General features: G+C 42.5%; 1 protein-coding gene across 1 annotated transcript in view; it reads left to right on the top strand.

The window, feature by feature from the left end:
* Positions 1 to 19,813, top strand: part of SYDE2 (synapse defective Rho GTPase homolog 2) — a 26,174-nt gene extending 6,361 nt beyond the window's left edge. Inside the window, exons 3-7 of the mRNA XM_021526800.2 lie at positions 6,458 to 7,554; positions 10,572 to 10,698; positions 15,325 to 15,506; positions 16,353 to 16,584; positions 18,746 to 19,813. Of these exons, the coding sequence (XP_021382475.2) occupies positions 6,458 to 7,554; positions 10,572 to 10,698; positions 15,325 to 15,506; positions 16,353 to 16,584; positions 18,746 to 19,248 (2,141 nt within the window). The 3' untranslated portion in view covers positions 19,249 to 19,813. The remainder of the gene's footprint in view (positions 1 to 6,457; positions 7,555 to 10,571; positions 10,699 to 15,324; positions 15,507 to 16,352; positions 16,585 to 18,745) is intronic.

Raw genomic sequence — 19,813 nt, 5'->3', positions numbered from 1 at the left:
CTTCTTTGGACAATGGAAACAATTTTACCTTTAAAATTTTAGGCATTTTTGCCTTACTTGTATTTCCAACTTTGTAGAGAGAAAATAGTAACGCCTTTTTTTTTCTTTTTGCTTACTTTTTTGAGTCTTTATTAGACAGGAGATTTTTTAAATGAAAAGAATAAATGATAGAATTCTCTTATTGTGGGTCTTTCAAAACAGAGCACCAAATAAATATTTCCTGTAACTGTTACCAGTACAATGTATCATAGTTGTAGAGGTGCTAATTTGTTCCATAGTCTTAATTTACCCTGCTACCTCCTGGTATTAATCTGGTTACTTTCTACAGTAAATGCCATTTATGTTAGTAGGATTTGTCAGGTAATTCCTTAGTGGATAATTCTGTCCTTGTTGGCTTTAAAAAAGGAACTGATTAGAAATAAGGCACCCTTATAGCAGAGCTTGGGAAAAAAATACTTGTATTTTCTTTATAACACGTATTCAAAAGGTAGGAGTAAGAAGGTAACTTCGTTCCAAGTTAATAATGTAGAAGCAGCCCAGCTTAATCTCTTAGGTCTGTGGGAGAAGAATTTACATGGAAAGAACCCTGGAGGCTGTTTTTAATTATGTGTCTCCTTGCACAGACAAAATGGTTATGATTGAAAAATATAATTTTTTTTTGTTATAAATGCAATATGAGAAATTATTTTCGCTGTAAAATGTTGAAGTAAATTTACTTTATAACTCTTCAGGACTGAGCTCTTAACCATGTGTTTTATAGATGTGTGTATCACCTGCAAATTGTTGAACAAAAGCATCCCTTTGTAATGTTGGCTCCTGAGACAGATTTACACCATGGAGCTCTGAATAGTGCCTTCTGAAGAATTTGCAATATTTTTGCTTTTGGGGAGGATAACTGTTGGTACTAGTGCCTACCTAATGAGTGGAATCATCTCGTGTATCTGTATCTGAGAGACATCCTGGTAGGACCGGTGCATTGAAGGTTGCCAGGGTCTGGATTGTGCTTTTGCTACTAAAAATGTACTTGAGTTAGCTGTCTGGGTGGAAAATCCTGGTAAGCATCACTGTAAACAATTTCTTTCCAATGTTATGGCAAGTGAAGATGGATCCCATATTCCCACTTAACCCTGATATGTGCCAACTGGAATTTGGCTTAATTCCTATTAAAACTACAGGGCTCTTTCTCCACTTAGGCTGTGACCATTATCCTGGTTTCCGAAGTACATTTTGGGGCCAATGTATGCAAATATTTTGCATGCTTACATGCAGAATTTCTTGTTGCAGGCAAGCATACTGGGCAGCAAATGCTTTCTACACCTTTCCTTCGACATGTTACAAGTATTATTTTTGAATTTTTTTTCCCAGATGAAACATGCTTTGTGGTTTACCTGTTTTTCAAGTGTAAGGAGCTTTGGTTTCACAGACAGAAGTGCATTGATGTGAAATACTTGCACAATGTGTGAGATACCAGAATGGTTTAGGATTTGGCAGAAAGGTCCTTCTGCTCCTTCTTTTTCCTGCAGAGGTGAAGCCAATTTTTAGGTGGGTTTTTGGGGAGTTTGTGCACATGCTTTTGGAGATAAAGGGCTTATTCATGCATTTGTCTTGGATTCATGGGGTGAGAATACCATGAAGACCTGCTGGTGAGAGAAACAGCAGAATGTAACACTGTGGAGTGGGAGCAGTTCTGTCAAAATAGTTATTGCCTTTTTCCATTTCTGATTTGTCCTGAGTAACTGTTTATATCCTCTGATGGGGAAAGTAGGGGCAGAGTTGCTTTTCATGCTGTGGAAGACACAGTGAGGAGAGGAAATGTTTGTGAGAGCAGCCTGAGCAGACCGTGCTCGGCATCGCCGTGGTGCTCCACGAGTGCCTTGGTGCAGCTCCAGCATCTGAACAGAGCTGCCTGTGGTTCATGTGCAGGGCCATTATTGTTTAAAACATCTTCAGCAAACTCATGCTGGTTTGGAGATACTGAACTCTTTAAATCTGCCAGTAAAGTGCTGTTACACGTGCTTGCTCCTCTCTGCAATGAGCTAGCCCATGGTGGATGCTCCAAGGATCACCACCAGGATGAGAAGCAGGCACTGGTCAGCTCCTTCACTTCTCGTGCCTGAACCTTGTGGGGGGTGTGCTGTAACTACCCCCCATTTCAATTAGTGCATTTTAGCAATTTTCTGTGTATTTTAGTGTATTTTCTGTCTTTTGCTCCTGTGAAAGTGATCCCTAGGTTGATGAGTTCATCACAATTTTATTAGTATCAGTGTGTATAGTAATCACAGGAAACAAACTATCTTTACAAAATTCTGAGATTTTTTTTTACCATTTTAATAATTTATCCATTCCTTCACTCTGAAGCAGAATGCGAGACAGGGACTGCATTGGTCAAAGTAGTAATTTATATAGAGGTAAAAAAGAATTTTCTTTACATGTTAAATGCAGAGATTCTTCCATTCAGTTAGATAAGTAATTAAGATTTTACATAGAAATAATTGCTTTTAAAGTGCTTTCTAGTTTTTAAATTTTCTTTTGCCCAGTTGCTGATGTAGCTAGAGGTGTTGCTTACCTTACGTCTTAATTGAAGTTGCTTCAATTTGATATATCCTGAGTTGTTCTCTCAATTACATTTACAGTTCTGCTCTGAGGTTTTATATCAGAGCAGGTCTAGAACTGTGCCTGCACCTGAGAAACTTAGCAGCATCAGTAGAGCTGATGTGCAGTTTGTCAGTTGAGGATCTAGATCAGTATCTCTTGTGGATTCTATCACAGAAAAACAGTAACCTTCTTTCACCTATTGTTTGCTACAAGAACAATTTTGAGATATTTGGGCTCTTCTATTTTGATTTGCTACTTTTTCACTTTTAATACATTAACTCAGTATTTCCAATAGGTGTGAGAGTTGCTGTTTGATACTTAGTAGCTTGCAACTATATAGTGACCAATAGGTTTCTGACCAACTTATTCACCTCAACTTGTTGCCCAAAAATAAATTGCAGTTTTTCTGAGCAACTTTAAAATAACTCAGAAACCCTGTCTTAAGCAATGGGGGATGTGACATATATAACAGGGTAGTCAAATGTGCCTATAAAACAGCATGTGTTGCTGGCAGTGGGTGTGACAGTGATAAATGTGCCCCAGCACATATAAACAGCATTAAACAGGGTCAGACAAGCATGTTTACTCTGCTAAATCACTGCATATGTCTGGCAGGGGCTGTGTTGCAAGTGCTTGAGTCTGAGCCCTCTCTTCCCTTGGAGCAGTGTTGTGTAGGGCTCAGTCTGCTCCACTCAGGGGACACTAGTGACTCCTGTGGACACCTGGATGGATGGGCTGGCAGAGGGGCCTGGTTTGTGAAGCACTGTGGGCTCTTCATGTTTCTGTGGCCATGGAAAGGCTTTATGTTTTCACACAGACACACTGCTGAGCAAAGTAAAGGTGGCTTTATACTCAAACTGAACCCACAGCTGATGTTACACACAGTTACTTGGGGTGTCAATTCATTTTGACTTGGATTGCACTGTCCTCCAAAAGCTTTTATTTTTTTTTTTCTGTATTCATACTGCTGCAGTGTCAGAAGGCAGAAGGTAAATGTATTAAAGCCAGTATAATAGAATAGCCGAGGCTGGAGAGAGCATCAGATAATCGTCTGACTCACCCTTCAGTGGAACAAGGAGCATAAATGAGACCACCTACCCCCACCACCCACACCAGTGCAGTTGCAGCTTGGAAACCTGCAGTGGTGAAGACTCTACCATGTCCCTGGTTGTTTCCATGGATTGAGTGTTCTCACTGTGAAAGAGAAATGTTACATACACATACAAATGGTCAGCTGCCTATATAAAACTGACCATCCCCATGCTGTCCTGGTGCAACAGGTGCCTCTTATGTTTTGTTTTCTTTCACCCTTCTGTAAGGATATTTTTAATGTCTAACTGCTGTTTGCAGCACAATCTTGTAACGTGGCTGAGAAGAGAGGTGCGAGTCAGTTTTGCTGTCGCCCTTGTGAGAAAGCTGTGTCAGATGGGTAGGCTGGGAAGTGAAGTGTTACTGGACTGTGCTACAACTCCTCCTGCAGCTTGTTCAGAGTTGTCATGTACACTCTTTTAAAATTGCGTGCATACCTCAGCACATTGCTGGCTTTAGTGGAACAACATGTGGCTCAGTGCTGATGGGAATACCATCCTGCATAATACTCGACTGTTAAGTTTCCTCCAGCTGCATATTTCACTTTAACTGTTTGGTGCTGAACACAGCAGAAGTTGGGCACATAAAAGCCATAGTGTTAGATTGACTTTTTGGTTTTAATGAGTTTGGGGGGAAGTTTAATTTGCTGGCCTGCTTTTCCAAGCCTGTGCCAGAGAGTTTTGACAGAAAGGGGAGATTAATGTTAGAGGCTGCAGTGTGGCAGTGATTGCTATGGAGCACTCCATGCCAGCCCACCAGTGGGACCGTGCGGTGATTTGCAGTACAAGGGAAGGCTTTGTCTGCCTTTATCAAACACCACATTTCTAACTAGCTGCTTGCCAGAAAAGCACAGCAGGCGTGCTAGAAATAGCCCTTCCCCTGCAAGGGAACTACTTCCATGAGATGCAGAATTAAATTAATTTTCTTCTATTTCTCTGCAAAACAGATTCTATGCATTATTCTTTGTAACTGAAACTTGCTTTTATAAAGATAGTCTTTTAAGCAACTGTCTTCAAAAGCTACTTAATCCAAACTTCTATTGAGACTAGAACTAGCCTTTGTAGGGTTTTTCTTGGAAGGGGGCAAGGGAACCAAAACCACAGCAGATGACTTTGGTCAAGGACCAGATTGCCTGATTTAGATGTTAAGGCTTGGTGAAGTATAAAAAGTACATTACAGTTCAATTGTGAAAATTAATTTGAATGCACAAAGCACTTGTGAGAATCATTTGCTGTGGACTTGAAGTGATTAGTTTAGAATTAAAGTAGTAAGTCTTTAGCAAATACGAAGTAGAAACCCCTTTAAAGTATGGTGTACTGAGCATCTTGTGAAAACAACACTTCTTTTTTTTTTTTTTTTTAATATGCTGTGAACAGTCTCCTTTTCCATGGCTAGCAAAGGGGAATGATGTATGGATAAAGATGTTTGAGTCTCTGTGAGCTGCCTGGGATAATTGCTTCACAAAGGGCTGGTGTGTTTAGGGGCTCTAGAGTCCCAGCCTGCACAGGCAAGGCCACCCAGTCCTCTTGGGAGCATCTAACATTTGAAAATGGTGATGGGGTTGGCTGTTGCTAGCAAGAGGCACTCTTTGTTTCTTAAGGGGAGGAAAAGTGACTCTAAGTGAAAGTAATAATGTAATTTTATTAATATCTACCTATCATTATGGCCTCAGCTTCCCTCCTGCATGGTTTCTTAACTCAGATAAATGGATCGATTTTCTTACAGTTGTTACTGCCTCATGCTAGTAAAAGTGAGAATGACTTGAGTAAAACCTGGTATTTGCATTTACTTGAGTATTAGAGCATGAGGTGAGCCACAGGTTCCTGTCTGTGTGCAGTACTGGCTTATGTCTAATTGTGTTCCTTAATTAGCTGTTCTTTACTGCTGAATTAAGGAAGTGTTGTTGGTTTGGTTTTTTTTTTTTTTGCTCTTTTTTAGCATCAGTGCTTGCTGGTTTGTTTTTGTTTTTTTTGTTTTTTTTTTCTTCTTTTTGGTACTTTGAAAGGGGGGTGATTTCCTGTGAGGATGTCACTTGGGAACTGTCTAACTTTAAACTCTCTTGTGGGATGGTTATGCCAGGAAACATGGAAGGTTACTGGGAGGCAGTGAAATGAGGCAGTGCAGGATGCAGCTTTTGGAAGGAATAAATCTTACATCATGCTGTAGAAAGGAGAAGCTAAGAGAAATGAAAGAAAAGGTGTGAGACTGCCTGCATCTACACAGGAGAGATTTAGGGCTCTTTGAGGTGATAGAGGAACACAGTGAGCCATATTCTTTATACTAGAGACAAGTGTCTTTCCTTTAGACATAAGAGAAGTGGCAATGCTGATGTGTTGGCTGTGTAGCTAACTGCTCTGTAGACAAGGGTGCCTTTGCCATATTTCCAGGATTTTTTCAGTGAGTCTGGTTTCCTTGCACTTGTGCCCCAGGAATGCAGCCATGTGTGCTTGTATGGGGGGTGCAGCACAAATGGGTCGAGCTGAATGCAGCAAGTGCAATTGCTCATTTGTTTATATGTAGTTTCTGGCCCTTTCATCTCCATAAAGCAGAACAAATCTGGCTTTTGACAGTGAATTGCCAAGTTTGGCTGAACAAGTCAGCAGATCATGGCTTTCTGAACACTTGTGAGCATCTGACTGAATGAGTGATGGTTGTCTGAATGAATTGTACTTATCAGATTATGACAAATCATAAATGTTTTCCCCTAGTTCTATTTTTTCATTGCCTAGAATTACAGTTTGAAAATTGTTATTCCTTCTCTTTTCTTCTAAAGGGTTTGGAGCTGCTCTTGCACGCAAGCCTGATATACCCTCCACAGAGGTTTCTCCTCCAAGTCCCAGTCCCCTGAAAAAAAGTGGATCAATCAACTGGCCTTTCCCTGATAGAATTAAATCTCCCAGGACTGTGAGGAAGCTTTCCATGAAAATGAAAAAGCTGCCAGAGCTGAGCAGGAAGCTGAGTGTGAAGGGAAGTTCAAGCCATAGTAGTTCAGATAATCCTCCTTCCCTGGTGAAAAGTAGCTGCCGGGATACAAGCCATACAGTAACTTTGCCTTCTGGAAACTCAACCACAGCTGCCAGCAGGAATGTGATAAGCCGTTATCATCTTGACAGCAGTGTGTCCTCACAACACACCTACAAAAAGAAGAGCTTAAGGAGCTCCAAATCCTTCAACAAAGGTGGTTACCTCAGTGATGGTGACTCTCCTGAGCTCATAACAAAATCAGGTAAACACAGACATGAAACCAAGTGTGGGAAAGGAAAGGAGAGCCTTCCAAGTAACAGTGGTAAACCCGAAATAGATATTGATGCCTTCAGACACTACAGCTTTTCTGATCAACCCAAGTGCTCTCAGTACATCTCTGGACTCATGAGCATTCACTTTTATGGTGCTGAAGACTTAAAGCCACCACGAATAGACTCAAAAGATGTCTTTTGTGCAATACAGGTTGACTCGGTAAACAAAGCAAGGACTGCCCTGCTCACATGTAGGACAACATTTCTTGACATGGATCACACATTCAACATAGAAATTGAAAATGCTCAGCACTTAAAGCTGGTGGTGTTCAGCTGGGAACCCACCCCACGGAAAAACAGAGTGTGTTGTCACGGAACTGTGGCTCTTCCCACTCTCTTTCGGGTCACCAAAACACATCAACTGGCTGTCAAACTGGAGCCCAGGGGGCTTATTTATGTCAAGTTGTCGCTCATGGAGCAGTGGGAGAACTCTCTTGATGGCCTTGACACAGACCGTGAGCCTGTGATGTTTGGGGTAGATGCTCGGAAAGTTGTAGAGAAGGAAAATACAGGCTTGATGGTGCCACTTTTGTTGCAGAAATGCATTCTGGAGATTGAAAAGAGAGGCTGTCAGGTACTGTGTATATTTTAATCTCTTTTGTCAATATTTCTGTGTTGAGATACCTGTTGTTGCAGTGTAAATAGTGAGTAGAAGTGGGGGAAATTAAAAATGTCATTTCAAGTCAATTTTTTTTTCCTTTGCTGCTTGTGTGTGGTGAACACTGGCTAGTGTAATGTGGGGAGAATAACAGGGCTGTATGGAATCGTTGCTTCAGCTTGGCCTTTGTAGAGGGGAAGTACACTTGCTCACAGGAGATGTTCCCAGCAGAGTTTTAGGAGTGGAGATAGTGAAACAACCCTGCAGCTCCCAGTGTGTAGAGTCACCCTCAAAGCAGAGATCAGTTGAGAACTTGAGAATGTTTGACCCCTGACATGGGTCAGTCTGTAGGGACACACATCTAAATGTGAAAATGGTATGGTTCACTGCTTGCTCAAACCCAAAGCTACACTCTGTGCAGTGACACAGTGAGCCCATCTTTTAGTGCAGTCTGAAGCCAGTGTGCCTGAGACCCATCTCTATCATCACCTTGTACACAGCATTAGGATGAGTCCCTGAGGGGCTGATTAGTTCTTTCCCCATACTACTGCTCCTTGTCTTTCTTCAGGCTGTTCTCAAAAGTCAGAGTGCTGCAAAACAGAAGTGCCCAGTGTCTTTTTTTTCATCCCATTATTGGTTGATGTAATCTAATGAACAAAAATATGTATGAGAAATGAGGTGTGGAAACAAATGACTGGTTATGGGTGCTGGACAAGAGGTCTGTTAAGAAGGACTATGCACAGTCCTAAGTTTAGATGTTCCCCTTGGCAATTAATTTGAAACTGGTGGAGGACTCTTTCCTGCTGTTCCACAGCATAGATCAGCCCTCCTTGTCTTCTGCACCTGTTCTCACTCAGGTGAAATTGAGAAGTAGTCACACCTACCAGTGTTACTATTTTAAATTGCTGACAGGTTGGATATGCTTGCAGGTGTGATGAGATTAGCTCTGCTGTATATAACCCAGGTCATGAACTACAGAGGGAAATGGAACTTCTTTGTGGCTCTTTTGCTGGAAGTCACGGCTGGTATTAACTGTGTGCTTTTTCTTGTGGATACTTCTCCTAACATCCAAATCACTGAAAAAGAGAAGTTTTATTCTTTCTAGTATATGTATCCTATGGTTTCAGCACTTTATTATGGGCTTATTAGAACCTAGTCATGCAAATGATATTGGGTAATCAAGCAACATCGGTAATGAAGCAATTGGCTTATCTGAATTGAGTTATCTGAATATGCCTGATGCTTTTGAGCATGAAATCTATTTTTGTATTTGCACAGAGAGAACCAAAACTGCAAAATATACTGTTAACTTCTTCTTCTAACCAACCACGTGCTTATCTGATGTTTTTGACTTTCCTAGAGACTGCAAATACTGTCATGGTGCATAATCTCCACCTGAATTTCACATGTGACATTGGGAAACCTTAAAAGATTAAAAGATGTTATCTTAAGCATATACTAGATCATATTCAGTCTTGAGAAGGAGGAGTAGAAATTCCATTGGGTAACTTTCCATTTGTTTAAACAGGAATTAATATGCAACCAAAAAAAATGCTTTTGCTTGCATACCTTCATTCTCATGGTCTTAAGACAGTACAGGTGGAGTTCTTTTGTTTTGGATAATTTTTTGTCTTGAGTCCATGGTAGTTTTGAATTAGTATTTTACTGCTCAGTACACCTGCTGATAAATGCTAATTTAAAAAATCAATATTTCTAAGAATTAGTTTTGTAAAATCATAGTAGTTCTTTGCATAAATGGCACTGATGAAAATGAAAAATAATGATAAAATGGAAAATTTCAATGTATGAAAGCACATGATTTAGCTGGCAATTTAGTTCAAGAATAGTGTGGGTTTCATTCCTATCACCTTAAGCATGCTAAATAATAGCTGTTTTGCAGAAAACTTTCAATATAATTTGAAACACATGGCAGTCAGTATCTTGTCAACATTAGAACAACATTTTATAGGTATAATAGTGGAATAGTCATAATTTTGTTGAAACTCTGGTTTAGGGTATAAAAATAAATTTTTATTTTTTTACTATATAGTGTAATACTGTAGGAAAAATACTTCCACTTATTTTGGGTTTGTGTTGGTTTATTAATTGATTTGTAACTTTCCTCATTTTTAGTATGGAGTCAGTTATATGACTTTTTCTTCTGCTAATGATTAATGACCGTATTTGTACTGCAATTTTGCTTATATAAAGCTCTAAACACTTCTCACTACTTTCTGCTGAAGTTTAAATTCTATTTTGTATAATTAAACAATTATGCCAGAAAAAATAATAATGATCTGAGTAAGTAGGATAAGAAGTAAATACTTGTTTAACCTGAATTTCTTTACTGATTCTGCATAAAAGCAAAACATTAAGCAGTTCCAGTTTAGAACTTGTGTTATGTCAATAAAACACTGCTCAGCACGTTGACTGTTGAGAAAACAGAGCCATCCTTCTCTGCCTGCTCCCAGCCCCCATGTCCCAGGAGGTGTCTGGTCCTGTGTGGGGTGATGGTTTGCACTGTTAGGTTGTTTTGAGCTACATTCCCAAACAGCTGCTGCTCCAGGGCTCTCTGGATGGCACAGCACACGCTGCAGTGCCAGCTGCTGCTCCAGGGCTCTCTGGATGGCACAGCACACGCTGCAGTGCCAGCTGCTGCTCCAGGGCTCTCTGGATGGCACAGCACACACTGCAGTGCCAGCTGCTGCTCCAGGGCTCTCTGGATGGCACAGCACACGCTGCAGTGCCAGCTGCTGCTGTCAGCCTCTCTGGATGGCACAGCACACGCTGCAGTGCCAGCTGCTGCTCCAGGGCTCTCTGGATGGCACAGCACACGCTGCAGTGCCAGCTGCTGCTGTCAGCCTCTCTGGATGGCACAGCACACACTGCAGTGCCAGCTGCTGCTGTCAGCCTCTCTGGATGGCACAGCACATGCTGCAGTCACTGGTCCCTGGGCAGGCAGTGCTGATGTGGGCTGTTGTTTGTGCTTGCAGGTGGTGGGGCTGTACCGGCTCTGTGGCTCGGCAGCGGTGAAGAAAGAGCTTCGAGAGGCCTTTGAGAGGGACAGCAAGGCTGTTACTCTCTGTGAGAGCCAGTACCCAGATATTAATGTCATAACAGGTAACACATTTACTTGCTCCTCTTCCAACAGTGTTGTGCCACATTCCTCGTGTACCTTTAAAAGGGGGACGTTGTGCTTCAAACTCTTTTCTGTTGTCGTTTTAACGAGCTTTTCACTTCTGCTGAAAGCTGTCTGGGAATGAATGCAGTTACTGTGGGGATGTGTAAGTATGGATGGAGCAGCAGTGATTTTTAGGGAGGGGAGGACATGGAAGCTTTCAGTAACTGCTCCACCAGGTACAGAGGGAAGTGGGAGTCTGAAAGGAGCTGGGGTCTTGGAGCTAAACCTCTGCCATTGGTTTGTATTGGAGCGGATCTGGAAAAGCTTGGTTGTGATCAGGCACCTCTGCTGTGCTGGTGGATCCTCACCATATAACCCAGGGCTACCTTGGATCAGCTGTTCTCCCCTTTATGTTGGAGATTGCAGGAGTTATGGAAACAGATTTCTCATTGTATTGTGCAGGCTAGTTAGAGCTGCAGGAAAGTGTCTTCATTTGATTCCTACTTTTAAAAAAACCTTTTTAAGCTTTCTCCTGCTCCCTGGAGTGGCCCTTCACTTGGTGTCACTCAGCAAGCTCCAGGCACAGGTAAGAAGGTCCTGAGAAGCCTGTCTGCATCAGCTCCTTACATGGCTCTCTTCACAGGACTTGCACTGCAGAGCTGAAATAAGTTGTTGAAGTTTTTGTGGTTTGCTAAAAACTGGAACAGTTTTATAACTATTGATATTTGATGTAAGCTAAAGTTGATCTAATTTCAGGCATCACTGAGTAAGCCAGTTGCTCTGAGATATTGGTCAGAAGCATTTACTGCCTGTATATCAAGAAAGGAAAATCTAACAGTAGTTGGAGTATAAATTTTCTGTGCCAAAACCCTTTCTGTAATATCCAATGTCCAGCTGTATAGAAGAGTTATACCCTGTTTGGAGGTTTATTTCATTTCAGTGTACTGGGAATTAATTTTATTCATTACATTTTATAATGATACAGCCTGTTACCAGAAGATACTACCCGATGACATTTACTGAGTTACATAAACCTCTTGGTTCAGAGCATGCAGCCAGTCAGTTTGCCTTATTTGCCTTGGCTGATTTTGCTGTGGGGTTCAATGTTGTTCATAAGTACCAGCATTCTCAGCATCAGAAACTTGGATTTATAGAATCATAGAATTGTTTAGGTTGAAAAGACCGTTAAGTTCATCAAGTCCAGCCATTAGCCCACTAGTGTTTCACTCTTCTGTTTGTGAGTTTGTGCTGTGGTAGCAAAATTGTAAAATTGAAGTACACTTTTCCATATACATTCCTGCAAGCCTTGCTGCTGGTGGTGGTCTTTTGGTGACCATGCAGGTGTGCCTTGGTGGTGGTACTCCTGGAGGATTCTATTTTGCATCCAGAGTTTGAATTGCAAGAGTGCAAAGACTACAGCTTTGTTCTCTGCCTTACAGAAATTTTACTGGGTGTCCTTTAGTTTGCATTTTATTGCAAGAGTTTACTTACATGCTGATTTGCTTACAAGGGAAAACGAGTTTTAAGGAATTACAATGAAAAGCAGCTTCTTTTCCCTGGCAGCCCTGCAGCTGTGCTGTGCAAGTGCCTGCAGTGCCAGTGTCAGCGTTGTGCTGCAGGGACTGACTGTGGGGGCTCTGTGGGCTGGGGAGCAGGCAGGGAAGGGCTGCTGGCATCCACAGACCAAATGCAGCCACTCCAGTTACTGGAAGCTGCCTGCTGTGGATTGACAGGGGAAACTACAGTTTTTGTGGACAGCTGAGTTAGCCACTGTGCCTAGTGCTAGGGATAAAAGAGCCCACAAAATTTACTGCATGTGCTTAGGGAGCTGGGTTGAGAGGGAATGTTTCCCCTCATTACTTAATGCTGAGGCTGATGCACATGATTCATACTTCTATCAGCCAAAACATGTGTTCCACAGAATATGAATCCTCAGCATAAATCCTGGCTGATTTGGAGAGAAGTGCTGCCTTATGTCATTTTTGAAATTTGAGTAGCGCTCCTTTCAAAAAAGATGAATAATACTTTTTTGACAGCCCTCCAAAGACTAAAGAATGAACATTTAAGGATTAAATCTTGACTGAGAAATACTCTTGGGATTGGCACAGGCTGACACACAATGAAGTGGGCTCATGGATCAAACTGAGGCGTGCAGGCAGTTCATGGAGCTGACCTGTAGCCGTGTTGTTGTGTTGTGTCTGTTGGCATCCACGTGAATTCATATCTCTGCATAGAGCTTGCAATACTCTTAACAGTTCAGTGGGTCAGAAAAATGAGGAATTAATGAAGTGGATGGCAATTTCTGCTCTCTGTCTAAATTTGTTGTGTGTGGCTGTGTCAAGAGGAATGTGCTAGTGGGCTGGCAGCAGCAGGAAGCGTAGATCCATGGAAAAAAAATAAGAGCAGCCTCTTAGAAGGCTAATTTGGCTGAGTGAATAGCAAGAGGATTTAGAAAGGTCAAGGGGCATTCATGGCTCCCAAACCATCCTGCTATTCGGAGCTAAGCAGGAGAAAGTCCTTTGGCAGGTGGTAGTCCTATGATTGTGGATGCTATTGCAGGAATTCCTGCTAAATAATTAATAATAGACAGTTGTGAGTGTTCAGTTCAGCTACTTTGATTAGAACATATAATTTCCTACTGTAAGCTAGTTTTGATTTCAGCCTCTGCCTCCAAAAAAAGTGCAACTGAAACAGAGATCTTGATAGAAGTCAGCATCTCTTGCTAATGTTTTGCTTATGAAAAAAGGAAAATATCCCAGACCATGTTGTACAGCACCAGCATCTGCCACATTTGTTTTATAAATATTTTTACCAGCTAATCCATATAGGGAACATGAGCCTCTAAATTCAGGGAAGAAAAAATATTTGGTGGGAAGGGAGGAATATGAGTCAGTTACTAAACAAAAACTAGCCACTTTAGTGGCAAAGTACCAAAAGTGTATATTCTTTTTAAAGCAAACAGAAATCCCACCAAAACAGCAGGGGAAATATTTTTTCATGAAAAAGTGGTTGTTCTCCTATTTTGTGATCCTGAAGGGATGTTCCCCTTTTAAGCTCAGGGTGAGCTCCTGGAGGCTGTGTGGTGTCTGCAGAGATGGTTCTGCCTGGCTGCCCCGTGCCCGTGCTGCAGCTGGAGGTGGTTTGGCAGCTCAGGATCAGGGCACTGCTGCTTCAGTAGTGCTGCTCCTGCAGCACAGCTTCAGCAGCTGCACTGCTGCAAGGGCAGGATTCTTTTCTAAATGAAAATATTTATACAGGTAGAGGGCAACTCTTACATGCATTCTGCATGTGAAGGGCAAAATGTTACTTCTGTTCCCTGCACTTTTTTAGAAACTCCCTTGTAACAAAGCCCCCGCTGTACAGTTCATTTTACAGCTCTGTTAAACAGACTTGAGTTGATGAAAACTGTTGAACTGTTGCTTTGTTAAATGGCACAGTGTGATGGTAATTGCTGTGATGTGAGATTTGACAAGGTTGTGAGGCAGGCCTGCTAAAAAAATCTGCCTTTCAAACTTCACCTCTTTGGAGGACAGGCTGCTTTGTTAACTGCAGTACCTGCTTTTGAACAGTTTTTTTTAGTCCAGCATTTCTTCCTGACAAAGTATGTACATGCAGTTGCAATCTAGTTAAAATTAGGAGATATTTGTGGCACAGAAATCGAAATTTTTAAATGAAAACTGCTGGGAAGTAGGCTTGTTTCCTTCAATTGTTTGTTGGTTGGCAAATTGTGGTTTTGTTAGCATCCTGGATGCTATCCAGGATACTCCTGGATACCATCCTGCTATGTTCTTTCCAGAGACTGTTGTTGGTATTTTTTTTTTTTTAATTATTATTCTTCCAGTCACTGAAATCCCTCTCAAAACGAAGTATCAGCCAGGTTTCAAAGCCAGCTTACAAGAGTGCAAACCTCAATTCCTCTTTGGAAAGAATAGGTGTTCATGAAATGTTTGCCTGGCTGTTGCAGCCCCTGGAAACAGCCTCTGCCCCAGCACATCCCCAGCTGCAGAAATACTTTAGTATTTCTCTGCAGCAGGGAGGGCTTGGTGCCTGGGCTCTTCAGGCAGTGCCTCCTGTGGGTGTGATCACATCTGTCACAGCTGGAGAGCCTGGGGCTGCAGGGGGCTGGTGGCTCTCTCATGAGGACATGTTTGCTTTGTGCTTGCCTGGGTGGGAAGACACCATGTGCTTTGCTGTACGTGCCCCTGGCACTGGGGTGTTTGCTCATAATTTTATAGCTGAAAAAAAACACGACAGAAAAACTAACTGATAGGCTTATATAAAGAGGGAGGGATCATCAAGCTGGACTTTGGTGTTTGTAGGAGCTCCTTTCCTTGGATGGAAGGTGGACTGCTGTGAGTCCTTTCCTTGCCTCCCCTCACCCTGAACGAGGGAAGCTTGGAGAGATGTTCACCTGGTGCCAGTGTCCTCACTGCTGCATGTGCAACAGCCCTGTTCTCCAGCTCCTCTTTGCTTGTTGTCCTCCCATCCCTCACTCCCGAGTGCCAGGTTTGGCACTGACTCAGAGGATTTTCTTGTGGAATTGATGTTGATGTGCTTTAATGCTCCCAAAAATTGCTGCAAAGTGACTCTGCAGCTTGCTAAAGGCAGCTGTTGTGTCTCACTAGGTGTTCTAAAGGATTATCTGCGAGAGCTGCCCTCTCCCCTGATAACCAAGCAGCTCTATGAAGCAGTGTTGGATGCAATGGTGAAAAATCCCTTGAAAATGACAGCAAACGGTTGTGAGAATGACCCAAGTGACTCTGAGCACACAGCAGCCCTTCTGGATTGCCTACCAGATGTTGAGAAGGTGAGTAGTGGTAGCACGTTCAAGTAAATCACAAGCTTCAAAAACTAAAAGAACATTTTCACACTGCATTTAAAATGTCTCAGAACTATTTATCAGATTAAGTGGTTCACTTGGATTTGTGATGCTCCAGATATTTGAAAATAATTCCATGCTGTGATGAGGGTCTGCATTGCTACATTTGCCCTAGTTTTCATTTTGTATTGTTTCTTTAAAACTGAATGAAAGGCTGTGATCTCTACTTTTACAAGATCAAATAAATGATAATTCCTGTGTGTTGTCTTGCTCCACTTCTGCGGAGCTCTCTGATCTGTGTGTTGTAATTACCTGGGCAAATCCATTCCTCTTTCTTAAGTATGTGCAATAAAGCCTTTGCTTCCCGTGCTGTGCAGTGTAAGAGAGCTGTGCACTGTTACCTGCCAAATTCTTGTGTAGCACCACAAACCACAGCCCCTTCTGGGGGGAGGGAGGGGCCTGCCTGGTATCTGGAATTACCTGGAAGCTCATTCAGATGCTGACATCATATCAAGGGTTTCTTTATTTTCTAATGTACCTGGATCATCTGTACTGCTTCTGCAGCCTCTCCTCCCTTCCTGATGTACTGTGAGAAAACTCATCTGTGTGAAACTGAGTTCAGATAAGAATCAGAGTTTTACCAGAAAGTTTGTCTTAATTGGTCTGCTCTGTTATAGTCAAATGCAGCTTTTCTAATTCAGCATTTGGATGTTCTGTTGATGGATGTTGGTAGTAAAACCAGAGCTATCAGCCTTGATCTTTTCCCTCTAAAGCTGTGACCAGCACCACTGTTGTCTAGTGTCTGGTTTCCTGAGCAGTATTTTGTTTCTTTAGGCTACTCTGAAGATGCTGTTGGATCACCTGAAACTGGTGGCTTCTTACCATGAAATAAATAAGATGACGTGCCAGAATTTAGCTGTGTGTTTTGGCCCTGTGTTGCTGAGCCAGAGGCAGGAGACCACCAACCATAACAACAGAGTCTTCACAGATTCAGAAGAGCTTGCTAGTGCCCTGGACTTTAAAAAGCACATAGAGGTTCTTCACTACTTACTTCAGTTGTGGCCAGGTACTTTCATCTGATCAAGGAAAAAAAGTCAAACCAATGCTGTGTGTTTGCACTGTGTGACTCTGTATGTTAATTCATGGGATGATTGAGCAGCATCAGAATTCTTAAAATGTGCAGTACTATGGCATCACCTATTAATCTAAAGAAATTATCAGAGTTTGTATTTGGGCACTTCACTAAATGGGAAGTTTGTTGGTTTAATTGCTTTCTTACCAGATAGTAGATTTTGAGTATAATGAAAGAAATACTGAATACTTTATGTGAGTAAACACACTAGAAGACACAAAACCAGTGACAATAAATTTCCACATCTGAATTAGAGAAGTTGGGGATTTTCTTTTCCCTGCAATCCAGTTTTGACCTGATGGGATTAATTTATTTCCACCCTTGTAGTTTGGCAGAGTTGAAGGCATCCTTGGAGTAAGAGGTCTGCAACTTCTACTTGTTTTTGCAGAGCTTTGCATAAAGAAAAATGTTGCTGCTCCATGATGGGTTTGAGGTGACTGAAGATGCTGCTGCTTGTTTGTCAGCTGCAGGTGGGCAGCTCCAAAGCTGCTGATAACCAAAAATGAAAAGAAGGTTTCAGTCAGATGAGTGAGTCTGTGCAGGAGAAATGGGGCATGTAGGTGGAGGAAGAGTGGAGACCAAGAGCTGTTTGGGCAGGAAATACTGTGCAGAAACCAATCTTGAAACCCTGGGGATGGGTTATGGCATGGCTGCTGTGGACTGCAAAACCAAGTGGATGCAGCTCTGCCTATCAGAGTGTGTATTACTCTAAGAGGGTAGGAGCAGGGTAAGTAGTAGAGTTTTCCTTCACTTAGAAGAAAAAGCTGAGTCCTATCCCTTGGCATGCAAGAACTATGTAGGATTAAAAGGGAGTCATTTGTGTTTTACCTCCCTTGTGTTAAAAGGGGAGTAAAACACAAATGTAGAGACTTGAGTGGTGAACACCAGACAGTGTCAACAGCACACATGGACTGAATGGAAGGATCACACTCTGGTCCCTTATATTTAATCTTCTGTAGTTGGAGACAGCTTGATAACCAACATGTTGTGCAATACTTTGATTTCCGTATATTTCCAAGTGAAAACAAATAGATCTTGTTTGGTTAGACTGTGTAACACTGGCAAGTTATTGTTAACCCATGGCCCTTCATCTTAATGGAGCACAGTCTAAACAGAAGGAGTTTTGTTATAGTAAAGGGGGGAGAAAGCAGTGAGAGTTATTGCATGTTACTGTGCAAGACATGAAGTAAAATCCCCTGGAGAGACCTGTACTGTGGATCCAGAAGGAGAAGGATTGGGCACATTTCAGGACTGAATCTTTGTGCTTGCTTGTGGGGAGTCTAACAAGGAAGGGGCTCACGTGTGCCCTGGTGAACTGCATGGGTTTGTGTGCACTGCCTTTTCAGTGGTGAATGGGAATAGGAGGTCTCTGTTGCTCATTACAAGAAGCAGTGGTGTGTATAAAACCAGAAGTTTTGCAGCTCAGATAGGCACAGGTCAGGAACAGAGCTGTGCTGTTTGCCTTAGGCAGCGGGGCACAGCGAGGAGCCTGTCAGTGACTCGTGCTGTGCAGTGGTGAGCTCGGGTACCACTGCCAGCCAACCCGTGTGAGTGTGTGGCTGCTTGTGGCTGCACAGAAAAGTTACTGCAAGGGAGCTTCTTCAATAGCACAGAACGTTAGGGCAGAGGAGGAGCACGAGAGCTCAGCTGGCTGTGTTCACAGCTTCTCCAAGTGTTTCTCAGTAGTGATATTTTTGTTGTGTTTTAACCTCTTTTGCTGTGCCTGTGGTCTGTTACTCCTTAGCCTGAATGAAGTGTGTGAACTGAGCTGTTTGCTTTTCTTTGACCCAGAGCTGGATGGTGATTAATTCCTACAATGAATTTTATTGGTATTCTGGGAGTTTCTACTTTTAGTAAGGCTTCTCTGCTGCAATTTGAATCCAACATGAATCTTCAAAATTGATGTTTTGCAGTAGTTTTTACTAATTATTTTATAGCAAACAATGGCAAAAAGTGTGCAATGTGTTGGCTGTAAGATTGCATATATTCGTGCATGCTCTTAGTGGGACATCGAGGTGTGACAGAGGGCATCTGCCATGCCCTTTTTTGTTGCAGCATGGATTCAGTTCTGACTGGTTTAACTTCTCTCTTCTAGTTCATCACTCGCCTGCCAAAGAACCAGCACATCTGAATGCATTTCCTGAGCACTCATCCTCCCTGAATTACCTGAGGCCCAAGAGGCAGAGACCTCAGGTGCTGAATCTGAGCAGCACCGAGATGTCGGGGGTGCTCAGACCAAGGCCAGCAGGTCTAGACAGCCCCTCGAGCAACCGCTATGCAGGGGACTGGAGCAGCTGTGGGGAGAGCTACTTCTTGACCCCCAGAGAGGGCCTGGCCGAGGCAGACTACGATGACGTCCCCTCGGAGGACACGGAGAGCGGCGATGACAGCGGCAAAGCCGAGGAGTTGGACGCCCCCGCGAGACGCCCGCAGCCCGGCCCCGGCCAGCACCCCTTTGGGAGCTACCTGGCAGTGCAAGCTATGGACTCTGCAGTGGATCACAGAGCACACCTCAAGGACCTGCAGGAAAGTATTGATACTCTCATAGGAAACCTGGAAAGGGAACTCAATAAAAACAAACTAAATATGAGCTATTAAATCCTGTCCTGTGTGACATCTCCTTGTGCCTCTGTGTCCCTTGTTGGGCTTCCCTAGCTGTGTGAGGAGTGATGGTGCCCCTGAGCCCCTTGTGGTAAGGCCATGGCTCACCTTCTGTTAGCACATTTGAAGCCATTCCATAATGTTTCTGCCTTTCTGTTAGAAGGCATTGTCCTGATCTGTGTTGGAGACAAGCTTAGACTGTGATGTGGTTCCACGTATTTCTCCCTAAAACCCTATGCACTTAGGTGGCCTGGGCAGTGCCTGATAGAAGATAAAGCAACATCTCTGCTGTCAGTGGCAGCAGAATTCCTCATTCCTGAACTCCTGACTCCAGTATAGATGTTCCTCAGAAGAAGAATGCTGCTTGGCCTGAGTTTTGCAGCAGGGACTTCAGACAGACTTGTTTTACTATATATGCAATGGCTGCTATAAAAATTGCTTTATATAATATTTATACATAAAGTTTTAATTGTACAAATATTAACGTATTACTGTATTAACACTTTTCAGTAATTATTTAAACAAGCAAAAATAAATATTTTTCTAACCTTGTTTGTATATA

The sequence above is a fragment of the Lonchura striata genome, chromosome 9 (genome assembly GCF_046129695.1).
Source record: "Lonchura striata isolate bLonStr1 chromosome 9, bLonStr1.mat, whole genome shotgun sequence".
Lineage (NCBI taxonomy): Eukaryota > Metazoa > Chordata > Aves > Passeriformes > Estrildidae > Lonchura > Lonchura striata.
This window is presented reverse-complemented; position numbering and strand designations above follow the sequence as displayed.